At 42.9% G+C, this 27,892-nt stretch overlaps 2 protein-coding genes across 6 annotated transcripts in view; both read right to left on the bottom strand.

Moving 5' to 3' along the window:
* Window positions 1-9,173: 9,173 nt before the first annotated feature.
* THOC5 (THO complex subunit 5) overlaps window positions 9,174-27,892 on the bottom strand; it is a 42,179-nt gene continuing 23,460 nt past the window's right edge. For 3 of the 5 annotated variants that reach the window (XM_077160626.1, XM_077160628.1, XM_077160627.1), the window contains exons 10-20: window positions 26,551-26,591; window positions 26,098-26,306; window positions 24,648-24,761; window positions 18,982-19,083; window positions 18,402-18,498; window positions 17,518-17,632; window positions 16,112-16,215; window positions 15,881-15,968; window positions 13,018-13,133; window positions 12,216-12,406; window positions 9,174-9,382 (exon numbers count right to left, since the gene is read on the bottom strand). In XM_077160626.1, the coding sequence (XP_077016741.1) occupies window positions 9,319-9,382; window positions 12,216-12,406; window positions 13,018-13,133; window positions 15,881-15,968; window positions 16,112-16,215; window positions 17,518-17,632; window positions 18,402-18,498; window positions 18,982-19,083; window positions 24,648-24,761; window positions 26,098-26,306; window positions 26,551-26,591 (1,241 nt within the window). In that variant the 3' untranslated portion in view covers window positions 9,174-9,318. The remainder of the gene's footprint in view (window positions 9,383-12,215; window positions 12,407-13,017; window positions 13,134-15,880; window positions 15,969-16,111; window positions 16,216-17,517; window positions 17,633-18,401; window positions 18,499-18,981; window positions 19,084-24,647; window positions 24,762-26,097; window positions 26,307-26,550; window positions 26,592-27,892) is intronic. The other 2 variants (XM_077160629.1, XM_077160630.1) reach the window with 1 other exon arrangement.
* Window positions 20,628-21,375, bottom strand: LOC143684005 (ubiquitin-conjugating enzyme E2 D3). Its single transcript, XM_077160632.1, has one exon. The coding sequence runs from the start codon at window positions 21,128-21,130 to the stop codon at window positions 20,687-20,689; it is 444 nt and encodes a 147-aa protein (XP_077016747.1). The 5' UTR covers window positions 21,131-21,375; the 3' UTR covers window positions 20,628-20,686.

Here is a 27,892-nt window from a genome sequence, read left to right as displayed (position 1 = left end):
TATATTTTTGGTAGCAAACTATCTAATTTAACCTTTAGGGTCAGCTTATTCAAACACCATAACACAGAACCTTGACTAGGGAAACTTGACTAGGGAGTAAAATCTTGTTGGTTTGTACAGGCTGGTGTGATGTCCCAATATATCCCAAAGTAATCTGGGCAGAAGATTAAAAAGTATTTGCAAAGTCCCCTTGAGGGACTAGGGGAAAATGTTGGAAACATTAAAATTCCCCACCTGGGTAAGACATGATATTCTCAGTCATTGGGAACTGCCAATTTGATCGGCTGGAGCTTCGATCTTGGGCTTTCCCTTATGAAACTTTTTCCTGCAAAGAAGCAGCTAAGCCTACTTATGAGTATGGCTGAGTCGCCCCCAGAGAACCTCTTTTTTTGCTTAGATATGACCTCTTTCTCTAAGCCAACTCTGTTGGTGAACTCACTGCCCTGCCCCCTAAGTGGGACACAACTCCCAGGGGTGTAAATCTCACTAGCAAGATGGGATATGACTCCTGGGGATGAACCTGACCCTGGAATCATGGGATTGAGAAAGCCTTCTTGACCAAAAGGGGAAAGAAATGAAATAAAATAGTTTCAGTGGCTGAGAGATTTCAAATAGAGTTGAGACTTCACTCTAGAGGTCATTCTTATGTGGTATATAGATATCCTTTTTCAATTTTTGGTGTATTGAAGTAGCTGGAGGGGAATACCTGAAACTGTTGAAATGTAATCCAATAACCTTGATTCTTGAAAATGACTGAATAACTGTAGAGTTTTTAAGGTGTGACCATGTAATCATGAAAAACCTTGTGACTGACACTCCCTTTATCCAGTATACAGACAGATGAGTAAGAAAAAAAAAGACATAAAAATAAATAAATAAGGGAATATGTGATGTTTTGGGTATTCTTTTTTTACTTTTATTTATTTATTTATTTTTGAGTAATGAAAATGTCCAAAAATCAATTGTGATGATGAAAGCACAGCTATATGATTATACCGAAATCACCAATTGCAGACTTTGTATTTGGATGATTATATGGTATGCGAATATGTATCTTGATAAAATTCCATTAAAAAAGACACTGGAAAAAGAAAACCAAACTCAAAGCAGGATTAAATCAGAAATTAATGAAATAGATTCTTTTTCTGGAGTGATGCAAATGTCCTAAAAATGATCATGGTGATGAACACCAACTATGTGATGATATTGTGAGCCACTAATTGTATACTTTGGATAGAATGTATGGTGCATGAAGATATCTCAATAAAAATATTAAAAAAAGAAATTAATGAAATTGAGAATAGATAACCAACAGAGGAAATCAACAAAACTAAAAATTATTTGAAAGATCAATGTGGCCCCATGCAAAAGTATGAGATTGGACTCCTACCTCATGCCACATATAAAAACTAATTCAAAATGGACCAATGATCTAAACGTAGGAGCTAAAACTCTTAGAAGAAAACATAGGCACAAATCTTTGTGACCTTGGGTTAGACAATGGTTTCTTACATATGACATCACAAGAATAAGCAAAAACAGAAAAAAAATAGATATGGAGTGTCTTCAAAATTAAAACCTTTTGTAATTCAGAGGATATATTCAAGAACATAAAAAGACAACCCACAGACTGGAAAAAAGTTTTGAATTCATGTATCTAATAAGAGACTTATATCTAGAAAATATAAAGAATGCTAACAACTTAGTAATAAAAAGATAAATAACCCATTTAAAAGTGGGCAAAGGAAAGTCCCTTTGGGGGAATGGTGAGAAAAGGGGAAAATTCAACTTCCCCAAGTGGAGAATTCTTGATATTCTCACAAGCAGTGGGGACAACCAAAGCAAAGTGACTGTGTGGTTGTGAAAACCTTGTGTCTGATGCTCCTTTCATCTACCTTTTCGACAGACAAATAAAACATATGGATAATAAATGATAAATAAATAATAGGGGGAACAAATGTTAAAGTAAATTTAGTAGATTGAAATGCTTGTGATCAATGAAAGAGAGGGGTAAGGGGTATGGTATGTATGAATTTTTTTCTTTTTTGTTTTTATTTCTTTTTTTGAATTGATGCAAATGTTCTAAGAAATGATCCTGATGATGAATAAACAACTATGTGATGAAAAAAAAAAAGTCATAGGTTGTATGATTAAAAAAAAAAAAATGGGCAAAGGATTTGAATGAACATTGCTCCAAGGAAGATAAACAAATGACCAATAAGCATGTGAAAAGATGCTCAACATCATTATTCACAGAGGAAATGCAAATCAAAACCACAATGAGATACTACTTCATACCCACCACAATAATCACAGAGACAGGTAACAAGTGTTGGAGAGGATATGGAAAAATTGGAACCCTCCTACATTTGTAGAAATGTAAAATGTGGCAGCTGCTAGGGAAAACAATTTGGCAGTTCCTCAGAAAGTTACCCTCTTTGTCAGCAAATCAAATCCTAGGTATATACCCACAAGAAATGAAAACATACATTCATACAAAAACTTATATACAAATGTCCAAATCAGCATTAGTCATAATAACCCAAAAGTGGAAACAACTAAATGTTCATCAACTGATCAATAGATAAACAAAATGTGATATATTCACACACGTGTATATTATTCAGCAGTTCTAAGAAATTAAGTACATCCTACAACAAAGATGGACCTCAGAAGTATTATGCTAAGTGAAAGAAGTCCATCACAAAGGTTCATGAATTCTATGATTCCATTTATATGAAATTGTCAGAATAGACAAATAGAAAGTAGATCAGTGGTTGCCAGGGGTTGGTGGAGGTGAAGTGTGGGGATTCATTGCTAATAGGCATGGGGTTTCTTTTGGAATGATAAAAATGTTCTGGAATCAGTAGTTGCATAACATTGTAAATACACTAAAGAAAAACAACAACAAACCTCAGTTGCACAATTTAGAAGGGTGAACTTTAGGGTATGTGAACTGTATCCCAATAAAGCTATTAAAAAGAAAAACAATTATGCTGAGAGGCCGGCCTAGATGGGGTGAGCCCCTTGCAGCCTCCCTCTCTAGCCAAGTGAGAGGTAAGTTACACAGGTCAGGATGTGGCAAGAGCCTAGGAAGTCAAGATGGTTTTTATGGACTCCTGAGCAGTTGTAAGAAAGAATGAAGTTGTGAGGCATGTGTTCTAGTTTGCTAGCTGCCGGAATGCAATATACCAGAAACAGAATGGCTTTAAAAAGGGGAATTTAGTCAGTTGCTAGTTTACAGTTCTAAGGCTGAGAAAATGCCCCAATTAAAACAAGTCTATAGAAATATCCAATCTAAGGCATCCAGGGAAAGATACCTCGGTTCAAGAAGGCCGATGAAGTTCAGGGTTTCTCTCTCAAGTGGAAGGGCACGTGGAACACGGTCAGGGTTCCTCTCTCATCTGGAAGGGCACATGGCGAACACAGCGTCATCTGTTGGCTTCTTCTCCTGGCTTCCCATTTCATGACGCTCCCTGGGAAGCACTTTCCTTCTTCATCTCCAAAGGTCACTGGCTGGTGGACTCTACTTCTCATGGCTATATCGCTCTGCTCTGTTCTTTCTGAATCTCCTCTTCTCCAAAATGGTTCCTCTTTTATAGAACTCCAGTAAACTAATCAAGACCCACCTGAATGGGTGGAGACACGCTTCCACCTAATCCAGCTTAACAACCACTCTTGATTAAATCACATCTCCAAGGGGATGATCTAATTACAGTTTCAAACATACAATACTGAATAGGGATTACAAGAACCGGCTGCCTTTACAAAATGGGATTAGGATTAAAACATGGCTTTTCTAGGGTACATACATCCTTTCAAACCAGCACAGCATGCAACTAGGTATATGAACCTTAAGGACTGAATATTGAATGAAATGTTAGGAACAAAAAGACAAATATTATCATGTCTCAATCATATGGACTAATATGAAAATTTGGTAAACTGAAGTTGAGAACATGGGTTATCAGGTTGGCGCCTTTTGTAAAGGGTCCTAGATTGTAAACTTTTACAGCAGTCACATGTATTCAGGAGATAAAACTGTTATTTCTAAATTCTGAGATACTGAGCTATTTGTTTATAATCTGGCGATTCCCAGAAATTTCGGGTATTTATGTGACACCTGAGACTCAGAGTTAGAGCTTATGAACTCTAAAAGCTATGAAAGTTAGCAGTACCTCATACAGAAACTGTTTGAAAAGGTGAAAAAGTGACTAGGCTTCGAGTAAAGATATGAGTGAAGCTGATCTGGATACGAGTAAGGTATATCAGAGTACAGGGTAAAGGATGATATGGTCCATATTTTAAAACTTCAACTTCTGTATGAGACTAAAGGGAAAGATGTTTATTTTGTGCAAAATCTATATTTTGGGTAGTTCATTTCCTAATTTAACTTGTATGGTCAGTTTAGTTAAACACCGTTAAGTACATGGAATCTTGAATATGGTGTAAGCTTTTGTTGGTTTGTCCAAGTTAATATGATGCCCTGATATGTCCCAGAGTAATTTGGACAGAGAATACAGAAGTATTTACAAAGCCCCCTTGGGGAACTGGGGAGAAAGGAGGAAATATTCAACTTCCCCATTTGGAGAATTTCTGATATTCTTGCAAGCCATAGGGACAACCAAATCACTAGGCCAAGCCCTTGATCTTGGGGTTTACTCCTATGAAACTTATTCCTACAAAGGACAGGTTAAGCCTACTTAAAATTAGGCCTAAGAGTCACCCCTAAAGAACTATCTTTTGTTGTTCAGATGTGGCCTCTTTCTAAGTCAACTGGGCAGGTGAACCGACTGCCTTTCCCTAGTACATGGGACATGACTCCCAGGGGTGTAAATCTCTCTTGCAACGTGGAACAGAACTGGGTTGAGCCAGAACACGGAATCAAGGGGTTGAGAAAGACTTCTGACAAAAGGGGGAAGAGAGAAATTAGATAAAATAAAGTTTCAGTGGCTGAGAGATCTCAAATGGAGTTGAGAGGTTACCCTGGAGGTTATTCTTACGCATTTATATAGATATCCCTTTTAAATTTATAGTGTAATGAAGATGTTGGAGGGAAGTACCTGAAACTATAGAGCTGTGCTCCAGTAACCTTGATTCTTGAAGATGACTTATAAAGATATAGCTTTTACAATGTGACTGTGTGATTGTGAAAACCTTGTGTGTGATGCTCCTTTTATCCAGATTATAGACCAATGAGGGAAAAAATAGGGTTAAAAATAAATAAATAAATAATAAGGGGGACAAAGGTAAAATAAATTGGGTAGATGGAAATACTAGTGGTCAATGAGAGGGAGGGAGGGGCGAGGGGTATGGTATATATGTTTTTTCTTTTTTATTTCTTTTTCTGGAGTGATGCAAATGTTTGAAAAAATGATCATAGTGATGAATACACAACATTGATTGTACACCACAAATGGAATGTATGTGTGTGAAGATTTCTTAATATTAAAAAAAAAAAAAAAAGATGGTGTTTTAGTGGTAACCAGGACAGAGGCCCACAGAGAGCAAGGAACAGCTGTGAGCTTGGCCCAGTGTGAACAAAGGACAATGAAAACCTGGCTCCTCCTGGGGGCACAGACCAGCTTAGTGACTGACTGATGTCCCACTGGCCAGGAGCAACCAGGTGGCAGAGAGCTGGACTTCCAGAACCAGAGTCTCAGAACCCTCCAGCAGGGGCTCAGGGGATCAGAAACAAAAAGGACCAAGAGGCTCCCTCTCCAGGCTGAAACCTGGAGGGCAGGCACCCAATACAAAAAATTAATCCCCTCTGTTTAGGAGTTCTGAGCAGTGGGCTAAGACTTAGTACTTAATCCCTAAACCACCCCATGAGGAAGTTCTTCTGTTGTCCCATTTTGCAGATGAGGACACTGAGGCTTTAGGAGACTCGATCAACCTTTCCAGGGAGTTGTTCAGCAGTGGAGCTGGGACCCAGGTGGGTCAGTCTCACACCACAGCTGTAACTCTTGACCACCTTGTTACTCTTGGTGTACTTGTGTTGTAGAAACGAATTAATGACCAGCAAGAATGCTGGCTTGAATGTAGTCTCGTGAAAAGTCAAAGCCTTAGGGGAAGATAGATCTGAGCCAGAGCCCTGGGTGGGCTGCTAAAGAAATGTAAGTGCTGTCAAGTCATTTCAGCCTCTAAGCTCAGTTTCCCCATCTGCAAAAATGAAGGGACTGTATACACCTGGGAATGGGAAAAATTGTGAATTGCATAGTACCTGGCTCAGAACAGATGTTTAATGGGTGGCGGTACCTGTTCTCATCCAAGGAGCTGCTGGATACCATCTTAAAGACAGAGTCCAGGCCACACACAGGGATCATGTTCCTTCAAGAGTTTGGCTCTGCTCCTTTCCATGGACAGGTTTCTCCTTAGTCTTGTTTCTCCAGAGTGATCAGCAGGAACATCCTTAAAATGAAAATCATCCTTTTGGTTTATTTGTAGGGAAAACAGCTAGGAAAGGGCAAGCTGGGGAGAAAATAAAGGAGAGGCTAAAAGATACCAAGGAATCAAGGATATGGATGGCAGCGTTTTCTGGGCTTTGTTTTGGTCTGGGTTTTAGGGAAAGAGGTAAGGTATGAGTGACAATGCTTCTAAAACTGCTTTTGGAACATTCTCGCAGTGTGTAGCATAAAGGAAAGAGCTTCTTCTGCCCTACTCTGCTCCAGATGATTACATCGCACTGCGGAAGCCCGTGTTGGCAGTCTGGTGCAGGGCCAGCCCAACGGGACTGGACTTGTCTGTATACACACGTGAGAACTCTCATGGGAAGTCCCAGAAATACCAAGCAGGGGAATTGGGAGGTGTTGGTAAGGGCTGGTGCTAGTGAAGTTTGAGTTATTACTCTTGTGGATGGCAGCTTTTAAAAGGCAGGGAAGTGGAGGGGTGAGTCCGAGGTCTGGGAGAACAGAAAGGACTGCAGTCTGGGATGGCGTCCTGACGTAGGGTAGAACCTTTGGGAGGGCCAAGACCAATTCTGGGGTTGAAGAGGAACATCAAGCCAGGCCCTTCCCCCTAACGAGCCCACTCTAGACACAGATGGCTCAGGTTAGTACCCCAGAAAGGCCGGGATTGTGCTGGGCTTCTCACTAATTTTAAAACCCTTCTCCTTAAGGCCAAAGAAATTCTGTTGTTCAAGGAAAATCTATTCTGGAAGACACAGGCTCTGCCATCCCCTCCTTAGGAAGCCCTTACAAACCCTCCCAAGCTCTCTTTGCAACCTTGTCCTGGCTTCCAGAGACGAGATTCAGTGCTGAGTCAGTTTGGCCACCTTCCAGCCAAGAACAGAAGTGGAAGCTGCAATGCAGGGCCATTAAGGGAGCTATTTTTAGGCTCATTTCAATCGTTTTCAGCACAGGCAGTGAGACGCTAGACCTGAAGGTGGCCAGACCATGGGGATGCCGCTGGGAACAAACACCCAGGCAAAGAGGTCAGAGAAGACAAGGAGCTCTCGTAAAGTGGAGAGATAGAAGGCTCACTCTGCTGCCCAAGGCACAGAAGACATGAGAGTGGAGGAGCTGCTGGCAGAGAATCCCATCCTCCTGCATCACTGAGAAGTTACCATGAAAAATGAGGGAAGGAGAGGGAGGACTGTGTCTTCCAAAAAGAGACTAGGACAAACAGCTCCTGGGGAACTTGTTAAAAATAACGCTTCCTTGGCCCATCCCAGATCAACTGAGTCTGAATATTTAGAAGTAGAGCTTGGGAAACAGCGTTTCTAATTAGCTCCCACGATGATGATTCACATAAATTTAAGTTCTGAGAGCCTCTGGGCTGGAGAGGATCTATCCCTGGAATTCAAAAGAAGGATGTAGGCTGAGGGGAAGGTAAGGCACAGGGAGTGGTGGTCATCTCACACGACCAGAGGTGTCATCTCCCCTATTTCTTCCCCCAGGAAACCCCTTTCCCCAGAGAGCTCAGAGGTCAGCTGAGGGGACAGGAGTTATCAGCTTTTATACCAGAAGTCCATGTTATCCAAGGATGAAAAGTTCATTTACTTACAATGGGGAACAAAATGTCAAAGGAGATTATGGGGAGCAACTGTGTGATTGGGGTTATCTTGAGAAATAAAATTTATTTCATCTGGTATTAAGCAAATTTTAGATAATTTACAACTATGTAATAATTTTTTTTTTTGGTAGAGCTGTATGGCGGGGTCACATTTCATTATTTTTCTGTGTTGAGTATCCTATTATACAACTATATAATAATTCTGAAGTATTTTTACATCTTTATTCTTAGGATATGTACTTCTATAACTCAATTACTAAACATTTTTGCATCTTTATTCTTAAGCTATCTATGATATATATTTTTATATGTTAATTCTGAAAATAAATAAAGAATGAACTGAATACTGATTTTTTCAGGGGGTGGGGTAGGATATAATTTTCCTGACAAAATTATCCAAGATCAATCTGTGCCATCCTTCACTTTGTTTGACCTTTGCAGGACAATCACAAAGCAGGTCATTTTGCAAACATTTTATTAGAGGGTGCCAACTATGTTTCTCCAGGGCTTCTTTTAAGCCTCTGAAGGGCAAACCATTGTTTTGTGAGGCACCTGTCACATCGCCATCATGAAGATTCTCCTCAAATGTCACTTGGACTCATTCTGCCAGAGCTTCACTGGCCCTTACTAGCCCACGGTTCTGCCTGTGATCATTCTCCCTGACTAGGAATTCCTGCAAGACCTAAAATTACTCCTTGTGATGTCCTTTATTTGCTTTGCACTGTCAGACATTTACAACATCCAAAGATTGGAAAGGAACTGGCTGTCAGGGACACTAAGACTAGTGGATTGAGGGGAAGGTGAGGTGGGGAGAATGAGATTGATAAATGAGAAGGGAAGGTTGACTGGGGATTAACCTAATAAATGGTGAGTTCATTAGTGAATATTTTAGTGCTATACTGACTCTGGTTTCCTCTGCTACCTCCTAACAGCAGGGACTTTGGATAATAAATACTGAGAAAATGAGGACCCACTAAGCAGAAACAAATAAGGTGTGTGCAGACAAGAGAGTAGTATCTCAGCAGAATCAAGATTCTTTAAAACTCTGCTTTTCTTGGCCACCTAGTGAAATGCCCTTGCACAATATGTGTGGCTCCACCTACCCATCCAGGCTGCAAAGCTGTCCCCTTTCCCTCCAAGGAGCCACAAGACACGGACCATTTGGGCAGGTGACATTTTACTAGGCTGGAAACACAAAACCTGTCTTTGGAGATTATCAACAGCCACATGTGGGCCAGCACAAAGAGTGGAGGCACAGAAATCAGGGTGGGACCTTGGGGGATATGCAGTCAACCAAGTGGGAAGTCAGCGATGGCTGAAGAATCCTTGAGGATGGTTATATTTAAACGGCTTCATCCTACTGGGACCCCTAGAGAAACAGGAGAAAGGAGAATAGTTAACACCATGCCCTTCTGACTGATAAAATAAATTACGGTTTATCCACACAAGGGAATATTCTGTAGCTGTTTAAAAAAAAAAAAGACAGCATTCCATGACATGGAACATTGTGAGAAAAACAGACCGCAGAAATACTATGCAAGGTGTGAGAACATTTTTGTAAAGGTGGTTTTATATACATTTGCAAATGCATTAACACAAATCAGGATGGGCCCTGGCTGACAGAGAATACTTCTGGGGATAGTTCGGGTCCCTTCACTTTGTTTTTTCACATTACTTGTATAAATGTTTAACAACGAGCGTGTTTTATTTCTGTAATTCAAAAAATAATTTTAAAATAACTACAAAAATGTGAAAAGAATGTGCCCTAGGGGTACAAGGGCAGTTCAGTGGTAGAATTCTTGCTTGCCATGAGGGAGACTGGGGTTCAATTCCTGGTCTGTGCATGTCCCCCCCCACCAAAAAATTCAACAAATGGTGCTGTAACAACAGGATAGTCGCATGGGAAAGGGATGAAATGTGAGCCCCACCATACAGCACACAAAAGAAGAAAAAAAAAAGATTCTGCCTGAGAGCTGTGTGCTTCACATTTACTACCTCTTTGGTGAGATCTGTATCATTTTACAGAGGAAGAAATAAGCTCAGAGAGGTAAACTGTTGGCCCAACATTATATAGCCAGGAAATGGCAGAGCCAAGATTCAAAAGCAGGTCTGATGCCAAAGCCTGTTCGCCCCGGGCAGGCTGAAAGTCCCAGGTGGGCAGACAGGCAAGATGTGCGTTTAGAGACGCAACTCCAGAAAGCACAGGTGCTTCAATTCGTATTAAGCTGTTCCAAGCTAAACTTCCTCTTACACATAATTCCACAATGAATGGGGGCACTAAAAAGAGACCCTTTCATCTGTCTCTGACTGACAATCAGTAATGAGAAGGTGATATCTGGATCTTGGTCTAGGGAAATGTGTGTGTAAGTGTGTAAGTGTGAGAGCATAAGTGTGGCAGCATGAGTATGTCAACAGGAGAGTGAAAGAAAGTTATTATTCTACTAACAGTCGTTGAGGGTTTCCTCTGACAGCACTGTGCTTGGTACTTTACATACACAATCCCGTTTAATTTCATCCACCCAAAAACTGAGGAAACTGAATCTCAGAAGGGTGGCAGAACTAGAATTTGAACCATGTCTTTCTGGCCCCAAAGCCCTTAAACATCATATGCCTCCCAACACCAGAAGGGTACAGAGTCTCCTGGGAAGTCCAGGCACACTGCGAAGAAGAACCCAAAGCCGGATGGTACCCAGCCAGGGGCAGAGCCAGGGCCAGCCTTCGGGTCCCCTGCAACCCAGACAGGACTTTGCACCCCAGAATCGCGGACTGATCCCAGCAATCAGCTGGATTCCAGGAGAAGAGCTTCACCTCAAACTTCATCAGATACAGAGATAATTGGATCTGAGTCACCAAAGGAGCACTTGCTCGCAGGCCCTGCCAGAGGTGTTTGACTGAGGCATAAAGTACTTCAGAGAACAGGAAATAGACACTGGCTGAGTGAGAGCTCCTGCCCAGGAAATGTGCTATAGCAGTCCAGGAGGGTGAGGAGAGCTGAGGTCTCACAAAGACCCACTAAGGAGAGTAAGTTCTAGAAGGCACCAGCAGCCAGGCACCAGCTCCACCTCCCAACTACCACATAGGGGCTGGAGCTGGTTATTATAAGACAACACTATAAACCAGGGCAGGGAGAAGTGCCAGACAGAGGTGTGAAGATGCTGGGATAGCTTCCAAAGGCTAAGCCTGGCTGTCTGAGAACAAGGGGAAAGTATGACACCTTCAAGCCTAGCAGGGAACAAAGGGGATATTGATTAGAAACAGATTAAAACCTTTCCCCTTTCATAAACACTGTCCCTTCAAATTCCTTGCCCAAAAGGGAAAGGAAGCCTAAGCAGTGGACTCTGGGATTTTGAAAGTGACTCTTTAAGCACAAGAACATGAGTTAGGGGATAAACAAGCAAGAAAGGACCTGACACCAAAAAGAAAAGGAAACTATAATTGCTCACTTAATCACTATAAGTGAGCCCAGACACACTAAATATCAAATTTTAAGGTTGCTGACAATTTCTTAGTACCTGTCTTGTGCCAGAAACTGTCCCAGGAGCTTTACATGAATGATCTCTAATTCCTCATAAGCTAAAAGGTATTACTTTCACTTGAGCTTTGGAGTAATGGGCTCAGGGCTAAGGTGAAGTGACTCTCCCAGGGTCACACAGCCAGTAAGCAGCAGAGTAGAGTTCTGTACTCAGGTCTGCCATACTTCAAAGCTGGGTTCCTTCTGGAACTCCTACTGCCTAATGCTGCGATTCTCACTTGATGTGTGAGCAACCTGGGAAGACTACAGAAGACTCTCTGGGGACCGGTAGGGATACACATGCTTGAAAAAGAATCTTTGGATGATAAAAAGCAAACAACATTCTATTGTTTTCCACAGGATAGAAAGTACAGTCATATCCTCTTGATTAGGGCCTACCTTTGGAAAGAGAAAAGAAATGCTGCTCTGAGCTCAGCATGTTCAAGAAGAACAGCTGGACCAGGCTGGTAGGAAGTGGGCTGTAGGGAAAGTTTCAAGAAGAAGGGAGCAAACCCTCCCCTGGAAATATGGCAGTAGGATTTTAATTTCCACTGTGAAAAGAGGCAAGAGTACCTGGAAAAGTCCTTAGCTCTGTAAAAAGAGACCTCGTCTTCTGTAGTACTCTAGTTTCTGCACAATTTCATGAGAGGCAAGGCTGAGAATCTCTATCAGAGCCCCTCCTGCCCCTCACCTAAAGAGCCGAAGACACATCTTCTCTTGGGGAAATTCCTTAGGCCCCTCCACGCTGTCATCGTGGCTCTCGGTCTCGAGGTAGACATCCAGCAGCACACATAGGCGCTGCAGCTGGTTGGTCAGGAGCTGGTGACTGGGCCGCGTGCCGCACAACTCCTTGTAGCACACGTTGACCTCGCTCTCCATGGCCTGTGTGGATGGGAAAGCCAACAGCTCAGACTCTTAGGATGGCCTGCCAGCATGTGGCTGACCTGTCGGCCAGGCTTCCATCCTGAGCTGGGCCTGAGGACTCCATGAGACCTGAATCTGGTGTCTCTGCAGGTACAGGCAGGTCAAGGTGGACAGGCTGATTGCAGGGGCCCCCTCTCCTCAATGTAACAGGGTTTTCCTGATTCTGACCCATACCTCTCCCAGCCATAAGCCAAAGCAAATCAACAATATGATGGATTTAACAGTTTAACAGCTGCAACCATCTTACCCATTCTCTCATTCCAGTGCCCTCCCAATGGTTTTGAGTTTATTCATGTTTTCACAGAAGTCCAAGACAACCACCTCTTGGCAGAGGTATTTATATTTATCCCTATTTTATAAATGGAGATATCTGTGAATCCCAAGTGGGTGAGACGGCATAGGCTTTTTCCACTTGTACATCATGTAGTTTCCAACAAATTCTAAAGATCCTGGTAAAAACCTCTGTCTGGAAATTAAACCAGTATCCCAGCCCTCAGCTGCAGCAGGTTCTGCCACACCTGCCAAAGAAGGTTCTCCTGCTCTTCTTATTACCCCTACCCAGGTCTTACCCGGATGTTGTCATCATTGCTATTGGTTTTCTCTCCTTTCCAGTTCAGACACAGTTGGAAAATGGGTGGGATGGAGGAGTAGCCAGGGTTCAGCACAACAGCAGCCTGCAGCTTGGCTGGGAAAGGCAAGGAGAGAAGATAAGCAAGGAGAAATGCTTGCTGGCCATGGCACCCTCCCCACTGGACTCCAGGCTAGCGCAAACATCTCATGTTAATCCAAGTGTTGAAGAGGGCATTTTAGTACTGACTGACTTATACTTTTGTTCTGGAATTCTTGAAGTGGAAGTGCTAGGTTGCAGAATATAAGGCCCAGTAACTGGCCCCTCTAAGGATCTTGATCTATTTCCTGTGCCAGGGAGGTATGTGGCTCCCCAAAGTCTAGTCCACATTGGTTTGTCCAAGGTTTCTACTTGCTACCCTGATGGGCGATCATTTTAACTGGAGCTCCATCATTTGCCAGAAAGTTAAGGCCCTCTCAACGTGAAGGTTTATGATCTGGTTTTTCTCTTCAGCAATACTGTGTATTAGCTGTTTCATCAGCCAAATATTTTTCCCTTGTCCTGTTCCTTTTATTTAAATGTATTTTATATAAAACTTTTTTTAATAGGTAGTGTTTATTAAGCACTTACTCTAGAGGCTGTGCACAGCTCTTTATGGATGCTTTCATCTTAACAACGACCCTAACAACAATCCCCCACAAAATGTGCTCAAGTCCTAACCCAGTCCTGGGGTTGTGAACTCAGTCCTGGGGTTGTGAACTCATCTGTAAACAGGATCCTTGAAGATCTATTAAGATGAGGCCAAATTGAATCAGGGTGGGCCTTAATCCTAGACTAGAGTCCTTACAAGCAAAGGAAATTTGGATGTAGAAGGAGAAACCACAGGAGGAGACTGAAGGAAACCACCAGGTGACAGAGGCTGAGATTGGTTGCTGGCAAGCCACCATGAGTATACTGCAGATTTTGGAGAAACCATGGCCTGCCAATTACTTGATGTTGGGCTTCTAGCCTCTAAAACTGTGAAACAATTAAATTTCTGTTGTTTAAGCCAACCTGTGTGTGACGTTTCTTACAGGAGCCCTGGCAAACTAAGACAGATCCTATGAGATGGGGACCATTGTTATTCCCACTTGGTATATAAAAAAACTGAGGCTCTGACAGAAACTTGCAAGATCTAACAACCTCCAAGCAGCCGCGCTGAGTTTAATCAGAAATGCCTGATGTCAAAGCCTGTGATCATTATCATTAAACTAAATGCTTGTATATGTGAATACATTCATTTTTTCTCTTTATCTTTTCCAACTGAAATGGCATTTATCTCCTCTCTAGCAATGGGCTAAGTATACCATTCCTTTTTAGTGATTTTTGAAAAAAAAGTTTGATCCACCAGTAATTCAAATAACACAGGACACGACAGTATAGGCTAAGATAATTCTTCCCCAAAGGACACAACATTTACTAAAAAAATAATTCCTTTCCCTACTACTGTGTGGTTTCTGTTATAACGGTATGTATACATTTCTGGGTTTACCTCTACACCAACTTTTTTTTAATCCATACTAGGTAAAGTTTTCAAACTGATCCTTTGAAAAATAATTTATACATAAGGCAGTCAACGGTGTTTCAGTGGCAGAGTTCACACCTGCTGTGCCGGAGACCCAGGCACCAATTCCCAGTGACTGCCCATGTTAAAATAGGTTGTTGCCTACCTATCCATCTAAATTTCACTTTTAATTTTTCAAATTCTAGAATGCATCCCACGAAAATTTTACTTCATATTACATTTGTCCTATGCATGAATCTAAAATACTTGGCATCTTTCCAAGCTTTCACTGGCTTAACCAGGAAGCAGGAACAATCTCTTCCAGTCAGTACCCAGGCTTGAGGTACTTAATTTCTTGGACTAAATGTTCTATGCCCTTTTAAAACAGTACTCTATGTTGTTCAGGAATGAGTTAAAGTATTTTTTAAAAAGGCAGAGGGGTGAGGCGGGGAAGCAAATGCCAAATTCTAAATAATCATTGTCTATTATATGGGAGGGGGCAAAATGGCATCAAGGGACTTCCATTGTATCTGAACTATTTACTTTCTTCAGGATATTATAAAAAGGACATGAAGGAAAAAACTGAATGTGGAAGAAAGTGGGTAGAAAGAGAGCTCTAATACCAAAGAGAGCTCTAATACCAAAGACTATGACCTTTCCTCCCACTTCTTGCCCTGGATTGGAACTACACTCCTTACTTGGCTTGGTGGCCACAGCACCAAGCCTCAGGGTGGCCATGTCCTGTGGGAAATGCCAGGCCCTGCTGAGACTGTGGTCAGACAACAGCACAGCAGTCCAAGGGCAGCAATTTGGGTCCTGACAGAATCAGATGCTAGGAGAGATGTGAGGAATCACAGCTTTTGATGCCTATAAAAAAAGGGCAGAAATTCTGGAGAAAAGGGAAGAAAGTTCAACTTCGTAGTCCCAGAGAGCAACACCTCTACCATTCTGTGAAGAGGGGGAAGAACAGGATGTCTGAGAGAGGAAGAGCGAAGGGACTAAGAGTTCAGGCTCAGAGGCCAAAGCTGGTCTGAATCCACCATTTCCTGGTTTTGTGACTAAGCTTTAATTTCCCTTCCTATGAAAATGGGAATTATATTACCACTCCCTGGTCTGCTAAGAGGATTAAATTAGATTAAGTATGTATGTGCCTGTGCCAAAGACTAAGTCCCCACTCGGTGGTGGCTATCACCATCACTGCTGGGTGTTAAGTTCCCTTGGCAGGATTCCCGATCTTTTGCTTGCTTTGGGCAACCCCTGGAAGGTTTTATTTTTAGTGGCGCCCCTTGCCTAGAACCAATGTGATCAGTACAGCAATTACCTGTGCCCCTTTCAATGAGGGCCATGTAGTAGAGATTGCTATCCTCAGCTAGTCCCGCCTCCACGATGTCTTTGGTGAAATGCAGCTCCTGAAAGTCACCAAAGGCAGGGAGTTAATCCTGGCTGTGCTAGTCAAATCCACTATTCTTCAGGTGAAGGGCAGGAGTTCACAAAGTAACATGGGCCTGCAGTCCCCAGGGCGGCAAAGAGGACCTGTCACTCCTCCACCTACCATGTAATCCTCATGGGCAATTGTCACCCACTTCACCAGGCGAGAGACAACTTTTGCAGGGAAGAGGTACTGGCAATCACTGGTAACTGGCACAATGCCATGTTCTAAAAGAGAGCAAGACAGGTGGGGTCACAGGTAGAAACCAGGTGCCACAGCTGGGTAACTATATACTCCTGGGGCTCTCTGAAGGGCTCAGATGGCCCTGCCAGCTGTCCGGTACACCTGGCTCACAGCAGGTAGCCAGGTCAACGTGTGCCAGGAAGGAAGTCACACCAACCTGACCTTCACCGAGAGTGATGTGCACATGGCTGGACCAGCATCCACCCACAGTGCTTCATCCTTAATGCAAATGATGGTCCGTGAAACAAAACTCCCTGCAGCCAGAGTGAGTGGCAGTGTCTTTGCAGCAGTGACTGTTAATTAGATCAAATAGCCGTGAGGTCTGTGTTTTCATTGCTGACCTTGACAAAGTAAACCAAAGTACTCTCTGTCAGTTCCTCTACCAAGGGAGAAGCGCTGGAGAACTGCTCCAGGGTATATGCCTGCTGGCGTTTCAATAGGCAAATAGCTAACACAGTAAATGCTGTCCAGGAAGACAACCATCTAACCTTGGAACAAAATACCCTCAGCGTGCTCAGGGAGCGTGGCATGTGAGAAAGCTGGGCTGGCCTGGAGAGATCAGTGACCACTGGCCCAGGCACTGGAGTCTCAGATGCATCCTGGAAACCCAATGCCTTTCCTAACAGGGACTCTTGTAGACCAGAAAGATCTTAACTCCAATCACCCTGCCAGTGCCTTGTACATGGTAAGTACTCGACAGCTATTCACTGAAGGAATACATTGAAAGTGGCCCCCCGTCCTTAGGGCAGTGGCTCATCAGAATCAGCTGGCAGATACACAAGAAAGCAGGGGCCCCTCATTCTGGAGAATTTCAGTTCAGTGGGTCTTGGGGTTAGGGTTGAAGGGGTGGATCCCTAGGCAGCTGTATTTCAAATAAGCTGAGTGTGCTCTCCACAAAGGCAGAGGCTCTGTTCCTTGTTCTTCCCCCAGCACCATTCAGAGAGCAAGAATTAGACCCCTATTACCCTCCTGTTGAAAACACATCAAAATCTGGGATGCAGTGACCTAGGTTGAGCCACCCATGACCATCCCCTAGCCCGGAAGGCTCTAGGTGTCCTCTCTGAGAGTGGGGCCAGCCCTGATGGCCCTAGGGAGAGTTGGACTTCTGCTTAGATGCAACTGTAGGTCTCTGGTGACCTTCCCCAACCCCTCTATTCTGTAAGGGCTGGGAATCAGCCTTCTCTGATTTGTCATCAGGCTTCAAGAGCTCTGAATGCCAGGCTAAGTTATTCATTTCTCTGTGTTCTCCCAGCGGCTCCTAAACCACAGCCCACACACGAGCTTACCCAGGGATGCAAACTGCTTATGGAGGGCCAGGCGGGACTGCAATCTGGTCTTCAGCAGTTTCATGGTGGTCTCCATGTGGCTAGCACTAAGCGAGTGGTCAGCGATCACTGTGTGCTGTGAACGACAGTGAGTGGCACACACTGGTGAGTGCAGCCTCTCCGCTCCTCCAGGCACTGCCTTGCTCCTAGGATTTGCTGGCCTGTGGCAGCCTAGTCCACTCATGCCCTGAGAGAAGCACTTTTTGGGACAGGCTGGATGCAGAGTCTCAGCAGAAACAATATAAGTCGTGTGTTCTCAAGAGGCTGTGGTCAGCTCCTGAGAAGAGGAAAGCTTCACCTAAGGGGCTGGATTCCCAGGGGTTCTATTTATCTATCATTTGTTTATTTATCTATCTATTATATGATAGATATCTATCATATAATATAGATTACCTATCACTTATCTATATAGATAAATAGAATCTATATAGATTCTATTTATCTATATACAATATAGATTTTATTTATCTATCTATAATGACAGATATCATTATCTATTATTCGTACAAGGATTTTTTGGCATTCTTGTACACAAGACTGAGGGCAGCAGAGCTCAAAGTCATGCTGTACTCAGAGCAAGCATCCATGTTAGTTTGATGTGGAGGGTTATAGGTTCAGGAAAAAGGCCCAATGCACCTAAATACTTGCAGGCCTCGGATGTTTTAGTGATGGGGTCTCCTGCAAACCCAAGTTCTCCCGAGCTGGTAGATGACAGGTCAGCCCAAGTAAAGCAGAATGCTAGTTCAAAGCCCCAGAAGGACGTTGCAGCCCTCTCTGAGTTATGTACACAAGGAGAAGAAGCAGAGCCCCTCAGCCAAGGAGACCTGACCAGTAAGTGAACATACCTGTGGCTGCTCTTTGGGAAAGTGGAGGCCACCTAGCTTCTGTACCCACAAATAGGGGTGACCCAGGTCAAGTACATAGTCTCTCAAAGTCAGGATGCTGCAGAAGTGGACACAGGATGACATGGTTTGTAAGTCATTTCTACTGTGGTTCCAGGATACAGCCTTTCTCCCATCCTCCCATCTCCCAGAACCAGGCTTGTCCCATAGGCTCAGCCATGCTCACAGCCCATGCCATCAAGGCTCTTGACTTCTTCGTTCCCTACTATGAATTTCATCATTCCCATTTTCTCTTTTTCCCTTTGCAGCACTTAACTCATACAAATCTCAAGTGAAAAGTTATTCATTGGTCTACCGATTTTTTAAATATTTAAAACAGGTTTTAATCACATGTTCTTATCATATTCACTGAATTCTGATCCTCCTGCAACATCATGATTTCCCTATTTTGCCTTGTAAATGGAAAAGAACACACGTTTCCTCCTCTCAGCAGGAAATGGCCTCCTCTGGGTCTCCAAGGTAGAGCCGCAAAAGAAACTCAGAAACAGAGCGGTTGGGAGAGGAAGAAACCCTGCTGACTCACCCAACTTTATCAAACTGATACTGATTGGCTGGATTCGGAGTCTTCTTTCCATGATCCCCAGGATACAAACAGTTTAGGACTGAGTCAGGAGAGAGCAAGTCACTGGAAAAGGGAGAAGAGAAAAGGTGGTGAGAATGCTGGTCAATCTCTGGCACCAAGGTAGGCCTTGGGCATTTGGGGAATGGTAATGCCACCCCATGGATGTTCAAATGCCACCCCTTACTGAATGCTTCTTGTGGACCAGACTCTATTTATGCTTAAGGCCATTGAATTCTCACCACCCTATGAGGTAGGGAATATCATCATCTCTATTTTACAGAGGAGGGTCTCAGGGCTCTTAAAGATGTGGCCTGCCTAAGATCACACTGCTAGGAAGTACTAGAGCTGGGATTTGCACTGTCTTGTTTAAATATTTTTTTTTTCCCCCACACCAAAACAGCATTTTATTCTGTAAATTGACCCATTATTACTCCCATGTTATGGTTGTATCATCTGTCAAGTATACAAGGTGAAGAAAAAATTTTCAGTTAAATGGGGGGTTGCAGCGGGAAAATAGATTTCTTAAACTCCATATACAGGGTTTAAATTCAAAACTGCTGGGTCCCAAGTTCTTCTTTGAACTCTAGGGCTGCCAATATCATGTGCAGCACACTACAGCTATACTATTTGATTAGCTTATTAATTCTGCATAAATCGGATCAATCATTGTGTCAACCTGTAACAGACTGTGCACTTTAACTGAACATGGCAAAATATTCACTTTTGAACTTTACATCATCATTTGATGTCAAACAATGAAGCAAACCCCAACAGTATATACAAAAACAGCTTTGCATTTACAAAAGATTGTTTCCCATACTGATTAATCCAGGCAGCTAACTCATTGGTTTATGCAACTTTATTGAAGAAAAATAAATCAATTACTAGCAGAGCTATTAGTTGATCACTCATCCATTGACAACTTGCATCATTTATTCAGTGCTATATTAAACAGTGTATTGGAAGATAGATTAACTAATAGCTCCAAGCTTCCTAACAATTTAAATGAAAATTACAAAATGTTTGAGACCCTATTTTGGAATACAAAGGGTGTTTGACTTCCAATTTCCATTCTCTGTAGAACAAGAACAGGTCATCCCTTTATTGACATGCATAAAATACATCACATTTTCTGTTCTGCTGATGCCATAAATTCAATACCAATTCTCCAGCCACATCAGTTATGAGCATAAAGTATATCATGTAACCTCAAATTTCTAACAGTGGAAGGTTTAAACAAGAATGGATGCTGCTATAGAGCAATGCTGTTTCCTTTGATGTGACAACTGAACATCCATCTCCCTCCCCCTCAGATGACTTCTTCAGCATGTTAGAGCAGTGAGGAATGGTTTTAGTCTCATAACCAAGTTAGAATGAAGACATTGGCCACATAATACACATGCTCCATGTTTTAAAAAATTCTGAATCTTGGGCAACTGTTCTCTTGTAACTACTTTCAGTTTCTAAAAGCAGTTATTGTCCAAAGCTGGAAGAACTTAAGTCTTCTCAGATGAGCATGTGAATGAATGGAGGGAGGTAAACAAAAAATAAAATTAAAAAAGATGAGTTCTGATAGGGGAGCAGCCGGATAAGAAAATCAAAAAAGGAACAGTAATTTAAAGTTTATTCCAGCTATAATGCAGGTTATTCTGACTTTAAGGTAGCATCACATGGCATACTTCTGAGTCCATTCCCGAGATATTCTGTTGTACTTATCTCTGTCTGTTTTATAGATCCGTGCAATCTCTGGCACTAGGGGGTCATCTGGGTTCGGATCACATAGCAGTGAACAAATGGATAAAAGAACTTTAGAAATAGTTAAAGCAGGAGACCACTGTGATCTTAGAATATCGAGACAAATGCTGCCATTACTGTTAATATTTGGATGATAAATTCTTGTTGTAAATGCAACCTTAGGTGGTTTGAAGGGGTAGTCTGTAGGAAAATGAATTGTCAAAAAGAATACACCGCCTTGATATGGGCTGTCATTAGGTCCCATAATTGTGGCTTGCCAATGAAACATATCATCCCCAACTGGACCTGCAGAACATTGTGCTGGGGGGTCACGGGCCAAATCACTAAGTTCCTTATTAATCCGTTTCAGCGCCATAGTCTGTGCTTTTCAACTGGCTCCGCACTATCTTGGTGTGCGCTCAAAGGTCCGGCCAAAACTCTTGATTATCAGGGTGGCAGGGAAGGAGTGTATCTTCGTCTCACACCGGTTCTGCCAGACACAGGCGCAGAGGGGCCGGGGTCTCCCTCAAGCTGCGGCCTCGGCCTCCTCCCCGCGAGGCAGCTGGTGCCTCCCCGGCCCTACGGGGCTCACGCGCACAACCTAAATATTTTTAAACCAATCCCTTCAAGAGTTATACAGTGGCCAGAGCTTTATCACAAGGAGTACAACCCAGTGACACAAGCAACAGAAATAATCATGATTCTCACAGAAGCAGAATATACTCCTTTCTACCTCAGAGAGAACAAGTGTGCTGCTTTATTTGCTGCGTCCAGCTTTCTTTGACCAAACTGCATGCTAATCACATAAAAATGTATACTCCACTTTATACTCCCTCCAAAAAGAGATTATCACATGTCCCTGAGACAAGGTGACCTAACAGAGGGAGACAGTGACACCACTGCCAGCTAGCTGGGATACTTAGGGCACAGTCTGTAATTAAACATGACAGGCAGAAATGAGATGGACCCGCTCTGGTGCAGAGGATAATGTATTAATTTTATCACAAAGGAAGACAAGGCCCATTCTTTCTCTGAACCAACAGGGGATACACTTTTTCATCTTTCCAAGGGTAGCAGCAGGAGCAGCTCAGGCCAGACATAGGGTGCCCTGACCCAAGCACGCATTCAGGAACTGCACACCAGGATGCTAGTGACTTCTGCCTCTTCCCTATTCTGTCTTACCCAGAGTCTCCCTCTGCCCTAAAGGTCTCTGCCCACTTCACTGCCTTACATAGAGATCTGGCTAGAAAACAAAAATTTCCAGACTTTTCGTGTTCAATAACTCTTTTAGGTAGAAAGAATTAACCAAAATAAAATTGCACATGATAAAGTTTTTTAATTGACAAAACCTCATAGAAGAATGAAATTGCCTTGACAAAATTTAGATCTGCAATATGCAGCTCAGGAAAAATTAATTTGGTAGAAGTAATGGCCATAAACGGGAAGACTTTACATAGTCATAAAAATATTATACAAACAGAAAACTGTTCAGTGCATTAATTTTTTGTTATAAAATTTTAATGGAAAAGAAGGGATTTTAAAAACTTGGTAAAATAAAATGATTAAAACAACTTAATGAAAAACTGATTGATGAATTAAACTGACTATGGAAATCATGCTAGAAAATAATTTCTCAAGGAAAATTTAGCAATGTTGGTATAATTATGTTCAAAATGTTTTATTAAAAGCGTTAGTCCCTCAGTGAATTAATAGATCTAGGCATCAGTCATCAACGGTTGCTAACATCACTAGAATAGAGCAGTCCTGTGCTTCCTGTTAGAAGTATCCAATAACAGCTATGACAGTCTTGCCTCTCACCTCCCCCACCTAAAATCAAAATAGAAACTGATTAAACTTTTAAATCTAACCAATTTACAGGTAATACAAGAGGAAAGAAGAGCGTATTAAATTGTACCCCAGGGATACAATCATCAAAATCCACATATGGGGAACTCTATGGAGCAGACAATCCCCTTTCTCAACAAATAAGTGGGAAGGACAAAAACAACGGTGAGAACATTGAGATGAAAGGAAACCTGGGAAAGGCTTCACCCAAGAGCAATGTATGGACCTTACAGAGATACAGATTCAAAACACAAACTGTAAAATCAAAGCAATAAAAAACATTGGTAAGAAAATCAAGAAAATTTGAACCCTGATAGGATATTAGATAATATTAAGGAATTGCTATATTGCAATTATATGGGGGGGGGAAGTATCCTTATGCTTAGAAGAGTGGTTATCAGGCTGGGGTCTCCACAGAGTCAAAGCAGCCTGTACTTGTACTTCAGACACCCCCTGAAGATCTAATCCTGGTTTCACAGGATGGTTCCTTTAATGTCTCTTCTCTCTTTGGGACCAGGGTCCACCTGGCGATGGCAAACAATATAATACACTGGTTACAGAGATCTAGCCAACTCTGAATAAACATTCTTCACTGGCTACCTATGACCTTGTGGGAACCCCCCCCCCCTTGCCCCCGCCCGAACTCCACAGAGCCTGAATTTCTTCATCTGTAAATTGGGGACAATTAAGATCTAACTTGTGGAGTTACTGCAAGAGGTAAACGAATTGATGATGATAAACACACCAGTCATTTACAGAGTGTTTCATCTGTGCTAAGCACTTGGCTGGACTCTTTACCAACCCCTGTGTGGGACACTACAATGAAAAGCCACAGAGAAACCACTCAGAGGCCAGGTGACTTCCTAAAGGTACACATACAGCAGTGAGGGGCAGAACTAGGATTTGGCTGAGCTTTAACTGTGAGCCCCAGCTAGTAAACAGCCTGCAGTACCTCCTCCATTGTTGCCCATAAGTTTAGTGAGGAGCTGGGGTTAAGAATGCAATCAAGGCCAGCCTGGAGGACTGTTATTAGTAGGTCAAGCAGATGAGAAGTGAGCAGACAGAATGCTCCTGAGAAGTTCTACCATGACCAGGGCTTCCAGGGACTTGGCAACTGCTCACCGGACGGAGAACCCTGGCTGAGCAAGGGCTCAGGAGCTCTCTGGGAGCTCTCAAGAAAGCCCTGGGCTCCCTCTGCTGGGGTCAGGTGGGAACAGGGTCAATTTCATCCAAGGTGCCCTTGGGAGGTCTAACAACACCCTGAAGGGACTCAGACTGTGGCTGAAGATGAGGCAGGTTCTAAGTGCAGGGTCTAAAACCTAGGGGGTGCCCCACCATCAGGCAGCCATGGGAAGAACCCTGCCCCACCAGTATTTCTGTAGTTGACATTAGAGCTCAGCAGGACAAGGTGGGTGTGGTGTCAGGGGTGGTGCTCATATAAGCAGACGCTATTTCATCCCCAGACCCTCTCAGCCCTCCCTGCTTTCCACCCCTGGCTGCAACAAGACTGTCATGGTCAGGGGTCTCTGGGGATGCTCAACCCATAGCTGTCATCACTATACCTCTGTCCTCTCCTCAAATCCTAGACAGCAACCCATCACTGTCCCTCCTTCCACCTCCGGGTAAGGACAGCCTGGGATTGAACTGCATGTTAACTAAAAATCCCAGCACCCTGGGATAGAAAGAGAAATGAAAAGAGCAGACTAAATTTGTCAACCTGATAAGGTCTGCCAAATCTCTCTGGCACTCTTTTCACTGGTTATGAAAAGCTGGCACTCTGTTCCGCCTACTCAATTTGCAAATACTCCAGAGCCACTCTTGTCATCTGCTGTGTAGTAACTGGACTTCACAAATTAAAGTCAGCGAGTGTTTTCTGAACACCAATTGGTGGTGTGCCAGGACTTCTAGGCAAGGGACATGGCACAGAAGTCAGCATAGCCGTGAACCTCTGTGAAGCCAGGTGAATGAGGAAACGAGAGCAGCCCAACACCACGGCTCTCATCCCAGGCCCCGCTCCCATGCCCACCCCTAACCCCCACCCCAAATACCCTGCACTGATGGGTGTAATCAGCTCTGTGGCAGTTGTCACTTTGGCTTGTACTGTCATGATGTTGAGATTCATAAGGTAGTAGAAGGTCAGGTGAAGCACACTGTCATCTGGAGGGGGGAGGGGAAGAGATGGTAATGTATAAGTAAAACACTTAGAGCCGAGTCAAGGATACTGTAGAAAATAAATTCAGAGGCTTTGTAAAAACTGAATAGCAATATAATGTTGAGGAAAAAAAGCAAAGAGTGCCCACAAATTCTTTGATATATCTTCCTCCAAGAGGTACAGCTGAATTCTCCTCTCCTTGAGTATGGGCTGGACTTAGTGAGCTGCTTCTAGCAAATACAGAATGGAAAGGGAAAAGTGGCAGCTTTTTAGTAGAGGAATCTGGCAGCTACCATGTTAACCAAGTGATCAAGGTTAACGTGACTAGTAACAAGACATTCTGTTATCATGTGCTTGGTAGGACGCACAGAGGACAACTGTGGTCTTCCTTCCCCAGATCTATAACCTCAGTTTAATCATGAAAAAACAAGAGACAAGCACAAATTGAGACACAGTCTATAAGTGTCAAGAGCATGACAGATAAAGAAAGACTGAGGAGCTGTCACTGATAGGAAGAGACCAAGGAGCATGACAACTAAATGCAATGTGGGATCCTAAACTGGGTCCTGGTATCGAAAAAGGGCATTGCTGCAAAAACTGGGGAAATGTGAGTAACTTCTGTAGTTTCATTAACAGTACTGTATTAACGAAGTTAATAATGACTTTGATAACTGTACTCCAGCTAAGTAAGATATGAACATTAGGGGAAGGTAGGTGAAGAGTATATGGAAACGTTCTGTATCATCTCTGTAACTTTTCTGTAAGTCTAAAACCATCTCAAAATGAAAAGTAATTTTTAAAAACAGACCAAGAGATAACCAACCTGCAGAGGATGTTTCCACTTAGGTAAAAAGTAAAGTGGGAAGGGGCTAAACATCCACTTACTTAAAAGCTTCTAAATGTATAGACTATTCCTAGAAAAGACATAAGAAACCTGTAACAATGACTGTTGTTGGGGGTAAGACGGAAGACCGGGAGTCTTTACTCTGCGAGTTTGGGATGCGAGGGAAGACCAAATTAACTCTGTACTGCCCAAATGCTTTATCACATCTATTCTTTCTGTTAAACCCAGTTTCAAAGCATACATATATTCTCTGCAGACTACAAACCTCTACCTACATTTATTAACGGAAACATCTTAGTCATATGGCTCAAAATCTGCCTACTCTTGCAACTTGTTCTGTGTACTTCAAGTGTCAAATTCAGAAAGAGGTATTTTACTGAGCTTTCCCTATGTGCCTGGAGTTTTCTTGTTATTGGTACTGTCCAGAAAAACAAAAACAACAACCCTATGTAAAGCAATGAGGAGAACTAGAGAATATCTGAAACTGGAATCCTTTCCTGGACCAAGAGGCCTCTGGCTTGCCTGACCGTCTGCACTGGCAGCTGGCTGAGCTCTCAGGCGCCACGGGAATCCCCAGAGTAAAGTGAAGGCTGGGTTTGCTGCAGCCAGACCTTTGCACTTCAGGCTGAGCATGACAGACAGCGGGTGCCTCTTCAGCATCTCTTTGCGCTTGTCATCCAGCTGAACTCCCAGGGTGGGTCGCCGGCGTTTCTGGACAAAAGGAAAAGAGCTTAGCCAATGAGCATGGGTTATGTGAATCTCCCTTCCTCCTCCCAGCCACCAGGACCTGAGCCCTGCCCCCTAGGAATTCCTACTTCAGATATCCAGGTGCCAGGCTCCTAGAAACCTTTTCTTTCAAACCTCTTTGTTCGGCTTCCTAGAAAGGATGGCACCTGCCAACAAGCAGACCCCAGTACAACTGCTTGGCGCCCCCACAAGAGGAAATGATTCTCACCGTGGTCTGCTCCTCCTCAGCATCCGAGTCGCTCTCATCATCTGCAGCCACAGAGAGAAAGCATTTAAAGCCAAAGGCCTCCAAAGTGCCCACCTCAACCCAAGGGGCTTAAAAGGACTTAGATACTTAGCTTCCTGCAAAGGGTTTCTTTAGAATAAATAAGAAATTCATTCATTGCTTCCTATTCAATATAGAAAAAAGGATGATACAAAAGAAGAAAATAAGAATGACCTATAACCTAACCATCACCCCTGTTTCTTAAAGAACTTTTTTTTTTTTGGGTGCATGGAATGGGAATCACACCTGAGTCTCCTGCATGGCAGGCAACCATTCCGCCACTGGACCAGCTGGGCACCCTTCTTAAAGTTTTTTTTCTAAATATTTTTATTGAGAAATAGCCACACACATGTACAGTCTAACCACATCATACAATCAATGGCTCATGATATCATCACATAGTTGTGTATTCTTCAACATGAACATTCTGAGAACATTTGCATCACTTCAGAAAAAGAAATAAAAAGAAAAAAAAAAAAGAACTCATACATCCTATACCCCATACCCCTACCTCTCATTGACCCACAATATTTCAATCTACCCAATTTTTACCCTTTTTCTCCCCCTAATATTTATTTTTTATCCTTATTTTTATTATTATTATTTTACTCATCTGTCCCTACCTTGGATAAAAGGAGCATCAGATACAAGGTTTTCACAATCACAGTCCCTACCTTGGATAAAAGGAGCATCAGATACAAGGTTTTCACAATCACAGTCATATTGTAAAAGCTATGCAGTTATACAGTCTTCTTTAAGAACTAAGGCTGCTTACTGGAACACAGTTCAAGAGTTTCCAGTACTTTCCTCTAGTCACTCTAATACACCATAAACCAAAAAGGGGTATCTGTATATCTATATAATGCATAAGAATAACCTTCAGGATAACCTTACAACTGGTTGAAATCTTTCAGTCACTGAAACTTTATTTTTCTCATTTCTCTCTCCCTTGTTTTGGTCAAGAAGGCTTTCTCATTCCAGTGATGCCAGGTCCCAGCCCATCCCCAGGAGTCAGGTCCCACGTTGCCAGGGAAATTTACACCCCTGAGAGTCATGTTCCATGTAGGGGGAAGGGCAGTGAATTCACCTGGCGAGTTGGTTTATAGAGAGAGGCCACATCTGAGTGACAAAAGAGGTTCTTCAGGGGTGACTCTTATGCATAATTATCAGCAGGCTTAGCCTCTCCTTTTCAGGAATAAACTTCATAGGGGTGAGCCCCAATATTGAGGGCTCAGCCTATTGAACTAGGGTGCCAATGCCTGTGAGAATATCAGGAATTCCCGAA

This window comes from Tamandua tetradactyla, chromosome 5, assembly GCF_023851605.1.
Source record: "Tamandua tetradactyla isolate mTamTet1 chromosome 5, mTamTet1.pri, whole genome shotgun sequence".
Taxonomy (NCBI): Eukaryota; Metazoa; Chordata; class Mammalia; order Pilosa; family Myrmecophagidae; genus Tamandua; species Tamandua tetradactyla.
This window is presented reverse-complemented; position numbering and strand designations above follow the sequence as displayed.

Excerpts from the sequence above, each read along its gene's own strand:
- LOC143684005 (XM_077160632.1), bottom strand. The coding sequence starts at position 21,130 with ATGGCGCTGAAACGGATTAATAAGGAACTTAGTGATTTGGCCCGTGAC.